This window comes from Bombina bombina, chromosome 9 (genome assembly GCF_027579735.1).
Source record: "Bombina bombina isolate aBomBom1 chromosome 9, aBomBom1.pri, whole genome shotgun sequence".
Classification (NCBI taxonomy): Eukaryota; Metazoa; Chordata; class Amphibia; order Anura; family Bombinatoridae; genus Bombina; species Bombina bombina.
This window is the reverse complement of record NC_069507.1, coordinates 42862258-42874502: the sequence shown is the minus strand read 5'-3', so window position 1 is coordinate 42874502 and position 12245 is coordinate 42862258. Positions and strand designations below refer to the sequence as shown.

Here is a 12245-nt window from a genome sequence, read left to right as displayed (position 1 = left end):
TGAGCTCATTTTACTCAAATTACACAAAATTGCTATAAGGAAATCAAATACAGTGGATACTTGCTGTGTTTTTACCGTTTTACAATATATTTTATAAAAATTGTATGAGAAGCAGACGGCCCAGTGTTTACACGTTATGTGTCCTGTTTCTAAGAAGGTTCTTCTCAAGGGTCTGGCTTTTTTTAGCGTCATAAAAAGATCTGCATGCACAACAGCTTTTATTGGAGAATTCGATAAGTTCTCCCCAAGGGTCCGCCTCTTTTCAGATGAAAAATCTCGGCTGCGCGCTCGCATGCGCAATAAAGGCAATTAGTATAATCTGCTAGCGGAAGTGACGTCATATTGGAGTTCTCAATGAATTGGAGTTCTCGACAGAACACCGGACTGTACCTGCATTGTTGGAAATGGAAATAATTGGAAAGCAGCGTCTTTTCATTGGCTGCTACATTATAATAGAAAAACAGTAAAACTTTATTGTTAATAAACAAATATATACACTGAGTTTATTGCTGCAATAACTTCACATTTTTTATCTGTGTACTGCATAGATTGATAAGCTAAACCACATATGAATGAGGATGATCCTATGCGTTACCAAATCCCTTTCTGGCATTAAAGGGACACTGAACCCACATTTTTTCTTTTGTGATTCAGATAGAGCATGACATTTTAAGCAACTTTCTAATTTACTCCTATTATCAAATTTTCTTTATTCTCTTGGTATCTTTATTTGTAATGCAAGAATGTAAGTTTAGATGCCGGCCCATTTTTTGTGAACAACCTAGGTAGTCCTTGCTGATTGGTGGATAAATTCATCCACCATTCAAAAACTGCTGTCTGAACCAAGAAAAAAGCTTAGGTGTCTTCTTTTTCAAATAAAGATAGCAAGAGAACGAAGAAACATTGATAATAGGAGTAAATTAGAAAGTTGCTTAAAATGTCATGCTCTATCTGAATCACGAAAGAAAAAAATTGGGTTCAGTGTCCCTTTAAATTCTGAGACGCTCCAGAAATATAAAAATATATATATTTGTTAATATTACAATTTTAGACTTTAATTTGTAAAATCCAATTCGCATATTGAATTGTATTGATAATAAGAATTTGGCTGAATTATTGTCAAGGTTTGAAAACCGCTAATCTATTAGGAAAATGGAGGGGAGAGAAAGAGAGAGAGAGAAATGTATGAGAAAAGATTGTTCTTCTTGTAATCTGGAACTGCTCTAAGCGAAAGCATAAAGCGAGTCATCCATCATATCCAGTACTGCAGAAGGACACAGGAAGTGTAATCCATCAATTACCTTATGAAGCGAGCAAGAAACATAATTACCAAATCTGTGGCGTTCCTGGTTTTTATTATAGAAAACTGCTATCAAATGTTTGCCTGGGAATCCTAGATAGGAATGGATGTGAAGTGTGGCATTACAGTCATAGAATAGCCTTAGAAATTGTCTTTATTGACAAGGAATTATGTGTATTTTAATGAAAATCTAAATGTTTGATTTGTAGATATTCTAAACTCGGGTAAAACAGGATTGGTTAAACCTTGTCCCCATTTATGTTTCTTTTATCCATATAAAAAGCAGCATTTAAACGTTTTGTTTGGAAAAAAAATAATGAAATAAAGGTGTTTAAATTAATGTTTAACTAATATACCATTACCTTTTAATGGATAAGGATGTTACTGGTTCTAAATTTATTTATGATCTGTTCTATTTCATTCATTTATTATTGTAAATTATTATATAGTTAAAGGGGTAGTAAGGTCCAAATTAAAATTTCATGATTCAGATAGGGCATGTCATTTTAAACAACTTTCAAATTTACTTTTATCATCGCATTTGCTTTGTTCTCTTGGTATTCTTAGTTGAAAGCTAAACCTAGGTAGGCTCATATGCTAATTTCTAAGCCCTGGAAGGCCGCCGTTTATCTGAATGCATTTAATCGTTTTTCACAGCTAGAGGGTGTTAGTTCATGTGTGTCATATAGATAACATTTGTTGTCCATAAAAGAGGGAATTTAAAAATATAATTCTTGTTTTTGTAAAACAGAAATTCCTTTACTTTGTTTTTTTTACACAGTGTGAGTTCTGCTAATCAGCCAATGGGCATTCAGTCCCTCGGGTCTATTTGCACACAGACATACTCAATAGCTTCAAAACAAAACAAACGTTTAACTTACCATTTCTTCTCATGCAAAAAAATAAATAATAATGGTTAAAAAATAATTAAATAATGTTTAAATAATGAAATTTCAAATGTCTGATATTTTAGGTATCTGTCCCTTTAAACACAGTTAAAGGGACTTTCCAACATTCTAAAGCAAGAATTACATGCTCTAAGTTGTTAATTTTGCATTACTGACCACAGCTACTTTATACTTTGCCCCTAATCATGGGTGGTTTCCTGCTCTGGAGCTGAAATGCTTTGTGACAGTTAAACACATATTCTAGAGATGTGCAGCCAAGAAATTTTCTTTTATCAAAATGTTGATCCGAGCATTCAGAGATATTTGTTTCCCCGAATATTTAGAGGCTGCTCTATTCGGTATTCTTTTTGTTTTATTATGAATTTTAGTTCAAACATTTACATTTGTTTTCGTTGAAATGAATTAAATGTTTTAAAGCTACAGGTAAAAAGTTCACCGGTAGCTACAATACTTACGCTAACCTGATCCTCTTCTTGCCAGAGCCATGTGCTTTCATTTGGATATTCATTTTGTTAAAGCGAAAACGAAAAGCCGATTTTCACCACAAATGCGCCTCCCTAACTTCAGGGTCGGCTCCAGAACTAATGAAATGGGGGGGCATTTTTTCTTCACGAGGGGGCACGCATTTAAAAAGCATGAATGAGAGACAAAATAAGAGCAGACCTACTGTGGCAGTCCAGGGGTTACATTTATCAGATCTCTGGCTGTGCAGGAGTTAGATTTGTTTATATTTCTGGAAGTGCAGCGGTTACATGTGTCCTATCTCAAGGAGTATAGGGGTTACATTTATAAGATGTCTGGCAGTGCCGCAGCAGTTACATTTACCAGATTTATGGCAGTGCAGGGGTTACATTTGTCATATCTCAGGAATGTCTCCCACATATGACACAGCCAGTGAACACTGTTTGCATGTGTAGCTCTACCAATGACCCTACTAATGATCAAATAAGCTTTTACGTGACAATAAGTTTGAGTGCCAAGCAGTAAATTACTTGTACAGATATTATTAATGATATTTACTAGCACACACACAGTATATACAGTATGTATATACACACAAATTATATATATACACACATATATATATATATATATATATATATATATATACATACATACACACACGTATATATATATATATATATATATATATATACACACACACACACACACACACACTGTGACCTGCTTTGGGGAAACCAAGGAATTCCCAATTTGCTTCTTTATCTGTGGCTGCCAGGATATAAAGCACAATAGGGAAGGGATACTACTCTCACACACACATTGGTTATACGGCTGTGTTTTCACAAACTTACTTCTGCCTTCCCTCTCACTGACTGTTAGCTTCTCCCAGCACTTCCTGCAGAGGTCTGATGATGTCATCATCTCACTGCAGCTCTGTAGTAAGTGGGCTAGCAGGAGGAGGGGCATTGCAAGCCCTAGGTTAACTGTGAGAGCACCAGCAGGGAAATGCAACTTTATTTGTTATCTGGTTGTAAATAGAGGAGAGTAAAGAGATTAGCTGGGCCCTCCAGTGGCGGATCTCCAGGGTCCAGTGGCTGCGAATGGTTGGTGCGACATTTGCGACCCTGGACGTTCCGTCACTTTTAAAATGTAAAAAAAAATAAAAAATAATTTTAAATCACTTCTTTTGCCCTGAGGGGCACAGCATTCCATTTGGGGGGGCATTGCCCCCCAATGCCCCCCCTTAGAGCCGACCCTGCCTAACTTGAGTCTAGATTCCATTGCTGTTGCAGTCTGTGTAAACTTGTGATAGCATAAAACATTTCCAAGAGATTAAAGTAAAACTTAAAGGGACATGAAACCCAAAACAATTTTAAACAACTTTCCAATGTACTTCTATTATCAAGTTTTCTTATATGTATCCTTTGTTGAAAAGCAGAAAAATAAGTTCAGGATTGTGCACGTGTTTTCAGCACTATATGGCGGCGGTTTTGCAGTAATGTTATACATTAACAAGAGCACTAGATGGCAGCACTATTTCCTATCATGTAGTGCTTCAGGCATGTGCACGCTAGCTACCTAGGTATCTCTTCAACAAAGAATAACATGAGAATGAAACAAATTTGATAATAGAAGTAAATTGTAAACTTTTTTAAAACTATATGCTCTGTCTGAATCATGAAAGAAAAATGTTGCGTTTCATGTCCCTTTAAGTTCCATGATTCAGATAATGCTTACAATTAAAAAAACAAAAAACTCCCCAATTTACTTCCATTATCAAAATGTGCACAATGTTTTTATACAAACACTTTCTGAGGCACTGGCTCTTACTGAGCATGTGCAAGGGTTCACAGTATATATGTATATGTGCTTGTGATTGGCTGATGGTTGTCACATGATACAGGGGAAGAGAAAATGGAAGTAACTTGAAATTTGTAAGAAACAAATCTACTATTCATTTGAAATTCACACTATTGCATTGTCTTTTTTTTTCTGCATTTATTTATTATGCAATTCTACTCTGTTTAAAGGGACAGTCTAGTCCAAAAATAAATTTTCATGATTCAGATAGGGCATGTAATTTTAAACAATTTTCCATTTTACTTTTATCACCAATTTTTCATTGTTCTCTTGGTATTCTTAGTTGAAAGCTTAACTTAGGAGGTTCATATGCTAATTTCTTAGACCTTGAAGGCCGCTTCTTAAGAATGCATTTTAACAGGTTTTTCACCACTAGAGGGTGTTAGTTCATGTTTTTCATATAGATAACACTGTGCTCGTGCACGTGAAGTTACCTGGGAGCCATCACTGATTGGCTAAACTGCAAGTCTGTCAAAAGAACAAATAAAGGGGCAGTCTGCAGAGGCTTAGATACAAGATAATCACAGAGGTAAAAAATATATAAATATAACTGTGTTGGTTATGCAAAACTAGGGAATGGGTAAACAAGGGATTATCTATCTTTTAAAACAATAACAATTCTGGTGTAGAATGTCCCTTTAATAATCCTTTAAGTGACCAGTAAATACAGTACAATTGCATAATTAAAACTTTTATACTAAAAAGACAATGTAATAACAATTACTCAATTTCAAATAAGCTGTAGATCCCCCCCCCGCGTATCATGTGACAGACATCAGCCAATCACAGACTAGTATATGTATATACCCTGTGAACTTGTGCCCATGCTCAATAACAACGGGTGCCTCTCAGGGCTGAATTGGCCTACCAGGATACCAGGAGATTTCCCGGTAGGCTGCAGCAGCTGGGGCTGGAAAGCTAAAATTTAAATAGGTGATTAATGGATGCAATTGGGTTGTAGGGTTACTACATAACATCAATATGACATTTTTATTTAATACAAAGTAATATAATTTAATTCTGAAAAAAAATATTAAGGAAGGAGTGTCCCAGTAATTCCCTTTAAAAAAAATGGGGCATGTGTATTCTATCGACTCAACGGAAAATAGGACTGGTCTTCATATTTTTCCATGGCTGCTTTTTATTCCCAGTCCGGCCCTGGTGCTTCTGAAAGTGTAGATATAAAAAGAATGTGCAAAATTTGATAATAGAAGTGAATCTGAAAGTCTCTTAAAACTACATGCTCCGTCTGATTAATGAAAGTTTAATTTTTACTGTAGTGTCCCTTTAAGGAACACATACTTACAACCAGTTTACACCAGCAATGAAAACAAGGCCATGCTAAGCTAGAATCAGACATGATCTAACAAACTGTCTGACCCTTAAAACAATGTGACTTGCTATGAAATATTGTCAGTAATATTGTGCTGAGGGAATGTTGTACAGTCACCTGCTGTAGTGTAGTTAACCCTATAGATGTCAGGAGACGATACCAGTGATGTATTGTTACTGTGCAGCCCTGGCAGCTAAATTACTTTCCATACGGCCAGTGGAGTCTATTTGCTAAAGTATATAGATGACCCTTCTACTTCAAAGTCTTTGTGGAGAATTGCAAGAATTGCATAGATTTGTCTTGCTGTGCCTGGATGTCATCCCTAGGTATTCTAAACAATGAATCTTTATGCTGTAACTCTAATGCTAAACTGTGCACATGAACTGTTCCTTGGAACATATCTAATGTTTTGTATCTAAAGCAGTATAGGGTGACATGAACAAGGTTGCAAAGGACAAACGCATGAGATGTTGTGTTCTTTCACTAGCTTCTACCAACTGACTTCTCATGAAAGGACCTAAAAGCCAAAATTATACTTTCATGATTCAGACAGAGCATGTTACTGTAGACAAGTTACCAATTTACTTTATTATCAAATCTACTTTATTCTCATGGTATCCTTTGTTGAAGAGTATGCCTAAGTAGTCTCAGGATTGTGCATTTGTCTTGATCAATATATGATAGCAGCATTGTTGTAAACACTGCTGCCCTCTAGTGCTCAACGATGTATACCATGTCCATCGTTAAAAGCATTGTTACAAACAGTACTTCCATATAGTAACCTAGGTATGCTGTTTAAAGGGATAGTAAACACCAAAAATGTTATTGTTTAAAAAGATAAATAATCTCTTTATTTACCATTCCCCAGTTTTGCATAACCAACACTGTTATATTAATACACTTTTTACCTCTGTGATTACCTTGTATCTGAGCTTCTGCAGACTGCCTCCTTATCTCAGATCTTTTGACAGACTTGCATTTCAGGCAATTAGTGCTGACTCTTAAGTAACTTCACCTGCATAAGCACAATGTTATCTATATGAAACACATGAACTAACACCCTCTAGCTGTGAAAAACAGTAAAATACAGAGGTGACCGTCAAAGGCTTAGAAATTAGCATATGAGCCTACCTAGGTTTAGCTTTCAACTAAGAATAACAAGAGAACAAAGCAAATTTGATGATAAAAGTAAATTAGAAAGTTGTTTAAATTAACATGCTCTATCTAAATCATTAAAGTTTAATTTGGACTTTACTATCCCTTTAACAAGATAATAGAAGAATGTTGCGTGTAGTTTAAAATTATATGTGTTAATTTAAACTTTCATTTACCATTTTTATACATTATAGATATATATATATATATATATATATATTGTTCATTAGGTTCATTTTGCATCTGTCTTTCTCTTTCTTAGTGACAAACAAGGTGCAGATGCTGGAGGAAGGGGTAGCGGAGAGAATCCAGATGCTGCTCCGGACAGAGATGCCACCGGTTCAATTCAAACTACTGGGCACTCTGAGGATGCTGACGGATGGGCAAGGTACATTAACAAGTGCTGGATTTAACCTTTGCCATGCTGGGTTACCAGGGGTGACTCTAGACCAGACAATGTAGGGTTGTACCTGAACATCACCATATGAATTGCCTGGTCAATAGCAGCACATTACTTTCTCAATATCTTAGTTTTGCTTATTTTTAAATATCATTGTGCTGATTTTCAGACTCCTAACCAAGCCCCAAAGTTATAGATGCACAATGGGTATTGAAAATAATCACATTCTGTTGCTTTGCAGCCTGAAATAAAGACAGACACAGTTTTTGTTTATCCAGTGGTAATTACTCAGGGCGACATAACATCCAAGTGAAAGATATAACACCAACATGTGAGGCACAAATAAAGACAATTCAAAAACAGAATCACTGATTTAGAAAAAGGATCACCCCCATGTGTCAGTGTTTTGTTAAACCCCCTTTTGCTTTAATTACAGCCTTTAGTCTGTTGGGATATGTCTCTACTAACTACGCACATTTAGATTGTGCAATATTTGCCCACTCTTCTTTGCAGAACTGCTCCAGTTCCGTTACATTTGATGGGGACCGTTTGTGGACTGCAGTCTTCAAGTCATGCCACAGATATAGGGGTTTAAGTCTGGGCTCTGACTAGGCCATGCAAGGACATTCACCTTTTTCTCCTTCAACCACTGTGTGGTCATTCTTGCTGTGTGCTTTGGGTCATTGTCATGTTGGAAGGTAAACCTTCTTCCCATTGACAACTTCCTGGCAGAGGGCAGCAGATTTTCCTAAAAAATTTGACAATATTTTGCCCATCCATTATTCCTTCTACCCTGACACATGCTCCAGTGCCTGCTGCAGAGAAACACCTCCACAACAGGATATTACCATCTCCAAGCTTTACTGTAGGTATGGTGTTATTTGGTTGGTGAGCTGCATTGAATTCCTCCAGACATATCTTTGTTGTTGAGGCCAAATAATGAAATTTTTGTCTCATCTGACCATAACACCTTTTTCCATGTGGCCTCAGAATCTCCTAGGTGTGTTATGGCAAAGCTCAGTCGTGACTGCATGTGGCCTTTCTTGTGGCGTGGTTTTTTTTTCTTGCAACACTCCCATACAAGCCACATTTGTGGAGAATTTGTAATATTGTTGTCACATGCACACAATGACCACTCTGTCATAAATTCCTGTAACTGCTTCAGAGTTGCTGTGGGCTTCTTGATAGCCTCTCTGACCAGTTTCCTCCTGGCTCTTTCATCCAGTTTGGAGTGACGTCCTGATCCAGAGAAGGTCTGTGTTGTACCAAATACCTTCCACTTCTTAATAAAACATCACTGTGCTTCTAGGGAATGATAAAGCCTTTGAAATATGCTTGTATCCATCTCCTGACTTGTGCCTGTCCACATTATCTCAGAGATCTTTTGACAGTGCCTTGCCACCCATAGTTGATTGTTTGCTTCAGTTGCACTACCAGGGACTGGGATGATCCAGGAAAGTTCTTTTCATGCTGAGCTAATCAATATAACCACAGCTGATCACAGTTGAAGGTCAAAAGGCTTTGAGAAGGTGATTAGCTACACCTGATAGAGTTTACAAGTAATTTTAGGAGGGGGTTATCCTTTTTCCAACTCAGTGATTCTGTTTTTGAATTACCTTCATTTTTGCCTGACATGTTGGTGTCATATTTTTCACTTGGATGTTATAAGTTGCACTGAGTAATTACAACTGGATAAACAAAAACAGTGTGTCTTTATTTCAGGCTACAAAGCAACAAAATTTGATTATTTTCAAGGGATTGATTCTTTTCAATACCCACTGTATATTGAGGTTTACAGACCCCAGCTTGTGTAATGGGTCTTTTAATATGCAGGGGAAGGGAGGAGTATCTGTCTTTCTTGCTTTCTAAGCCAATGTAAGTGGATTTCAGCGGGGATCCCATCCTAACCTCATTAACAGTGCTAAATAGCTTCTAAATATGTTTTTTTTTTATGCACAAGTTAGCGTTGGCTCGATATTTCAACGTTAGCACGCCACTTGGGGCTCAATTTATCAAGCGACAGCAAACAGGAGCTCCTCTGGTGGGTAGAATTCAATTGGCGGAATTTAGCATTGCACAAGAGCGATATTTTGCGTGGGATTGGCTGTGCGCGAGCAGGAGCTGTCAATCTCCCCAGTCAGATGAGGCCAGGAATATTAAAATTCTCCACCTAAGAGGTGAAGAAGAGGATAGGAAGCAGCGGTCTGATGACCACTGCTTGATAAATACTGACTGCAGGTTCTCTTGTGTCTGATGACTGCTGCTTGTTAAATACTGACTGCAGTTTCTCTTGTGTCTGATGACCGCTGCTTGATAAATACTGACTGCAGGTTCTCTTGTGTCTGATGACCGCTGCTTGATAAATACTGACTGCAGGTTCTCTTGTGTCTGATGACCACTGCTTGATAAATACTGACTGCAGGTTCTCTTGTGTCTGATGACCGCTGCTTGATAAATACTGACTGCAGGTTCTCTTGTGTCTGATGACCGCTGCTTGATAAATACTGACTGCAGGTTCTCTTGTGTCTGATGACCGCTGCTTGATAAATACTGACTGCAGGTTCTCTTGTGTCTGATGACCTCTGCTTGATAAATACTGACTGCAGGTTCTCTTGTGTCTGATTACCTCTGCTTGATAAATACTGACTGCAGGTTCTCTTGTGTCTAATGACCACTGCTTGATAAATACTGACTGCAGGTTCTCTTGTGTCTGATGACCGCTGCTTGATAAATACTGACTGCAGGTTCTCTTGTGTCTGATGACCGCTGCTTGATAAATACTGACTGCAGGTTCTCTTGTGTCTGATGACCGCTGCTTGATAAATACTGACTGCAGGTTCTCTTGTGTCTGATGACCTCTGCTTGATAAATACTGACTGCAGGTTCTCTTGTGTCTGATGACCTCTGCTTGATAAATACTGACTGCAGGTTCTCTTGTGTCTGATGACCGCTGCTTGATAAATACTGACTGCAGGTTCTCTTGTGTCTGATGACCGCTGCTTGATAAATACTGACTGCAGGTTCTCTTGTGTCTGATGACCGCTGCTTGATAAATACTGACTGCAGGTTCTCTTGTGTCTGATGACCGCTGCTTGATAAATACTGACTGCAGGTTCTCTTGTGAGAACCTGCAGTCATAATGCAACGCACAACTTGATAAATCGAGCCCTTGTAATCCAACCCTATATGTTTTATTGCAGATCGTTCATATGCACAACAGATCACTTTAAATGTCTCTCTAAAGGGTTAGTGTACCCTAATTTTCTAATCCCCTTTCATTTGTAAATTTTAAACGGTCTTAAATGTACATGCTTTATTTGGATATGCAAGTTTAATTTTAACTTTTCTATCCCTTTAAGTATTGGCTATAGAAAAGCTGTGTAAACATAGCCAGAAGAATACATTACACTCCCAATGGGGGTTAGGAGATACAAGTAACAAAATATTAATTTTCAATTGTTTTCTATAATTATTATTATTATCGGTTATTTGTAGAGCGCCAACAGATTCCACAGAGCTGAATTTCTATAAGTATACAAACACAGATAATATAAATAAGTGTGTGTGTGTGTACAGAAAGTAATAAAATGAGATCAGGTTTCCCTGCAAGCTCAATCGATTTTAATGGGTTGGGGTTAAAAAAAACTTAACCGGTTATTTCATATACAAAAATAAACCTAAAGAAGAAATGTCTCCAAAAAAAAAGTTTTACTCTGCAAACTCTATAACAAGGCATTAGAAGCCCATTAACAGAAAAACAATTGTACATTACACTGTCCAGTTGGTGAGTCACTGTGCATTCTGTTTCAATATTAAAGTTTAAGGGACACGAAACTCAAAAAATCTCAATGTTCAGAGCATACAATTTAAAAAAAAAAAAAATCAATTGACTTCTATTATCAAATTTACTGCGTTCTTATGGTATTCTTTGTTCGACGCCATAGCTAGGTAGATAGCGTGCACGTGTCTGGAACCCTTTACGTTTTGTTAACAAGATTATATAAATAACGCCTGTTATCAGCGCCGCAAGTCGGTTAAGTCTGTGGTTGTGCGCTATACAAGTATCCATTATTATTATATATTTTGAGCACTATATGCTGACAGTGTTTGCACAATGTATAACATTCTTGCACAGCTGCTAGCAAATAGTGCTCCAGGGACATGCACGGTTCTGAGCCTACTTAGGTATGCTGTTCAACAAAGGATATCAAGTGAACAAAGCAAACATGATAACTGAAGTAAATTGGAAATTGTTTTTAATTGTACAGTGTATCTGAATCATGAAAAAAAACCTTTGGGTTTCAGAAGTACGGTTTCCCTGTTATGCTGTGCCTCATTATTAGGGACGGGTGATTGTGCTGAAGGTGTAATTAGTTTGGTAGAACAAATAGTCCTGTGGACATTGGTTTTGGACAATCGAATGTTGATAAGAATGAAAATCCATTAAAATTTGGTAATCAAATGTTATTTCCGGATGTTACTTTCGTTTTTTGAATGTTCATAATTAGATCGAATATCCACATTCAAAATTTCGAATGTGACATTCAATTTAAGAAATACTATTGAGAAGTTCAATAGTTCATGTGGTGGGGAATTTAGTAAATTGATACATAATAGATACAAATATATCAATTTGAATGTTTATAGAGAGCATTAGAAATAATATTACAAATTTGTTGATTAAGATTTTTTAATTTGAATATTGCATAAATCAAATCGAATTATTAAAATTGAATATTACATTTAAAGAGACATTCCAGCCAAACTTGGAATCCTTGTGGATACATTTCACTTTTGAATAGAAGCAGTTATGTAATATACAAG

At 36.8% G+C, this 12245-nt stretch overlaps 1 protein-coding gene across 1 annotated transcript in view; it reads left to right on the top strand.

Annotated features, from left to right (window-relative positions):
- LOC128640376 (rap1 GTPase-GDP dissociation stimulator 1-like) overlaps positions 1 to 12245 on the top strand; it is a 148498-nt gene that overhangs the window by 108035 nt on the left and 28218 nt on the right. The window contains exon 10 of the mRNA XM_053692871.1: positions 7284 to 7409. Coding sequence (XP_053548846.1) covers positions 7284 to 7409 — 126 coding nt within the window. The remainder of the gene's footprint in view (positions 1 to 7283; positions 7410 to 12245) is intronic.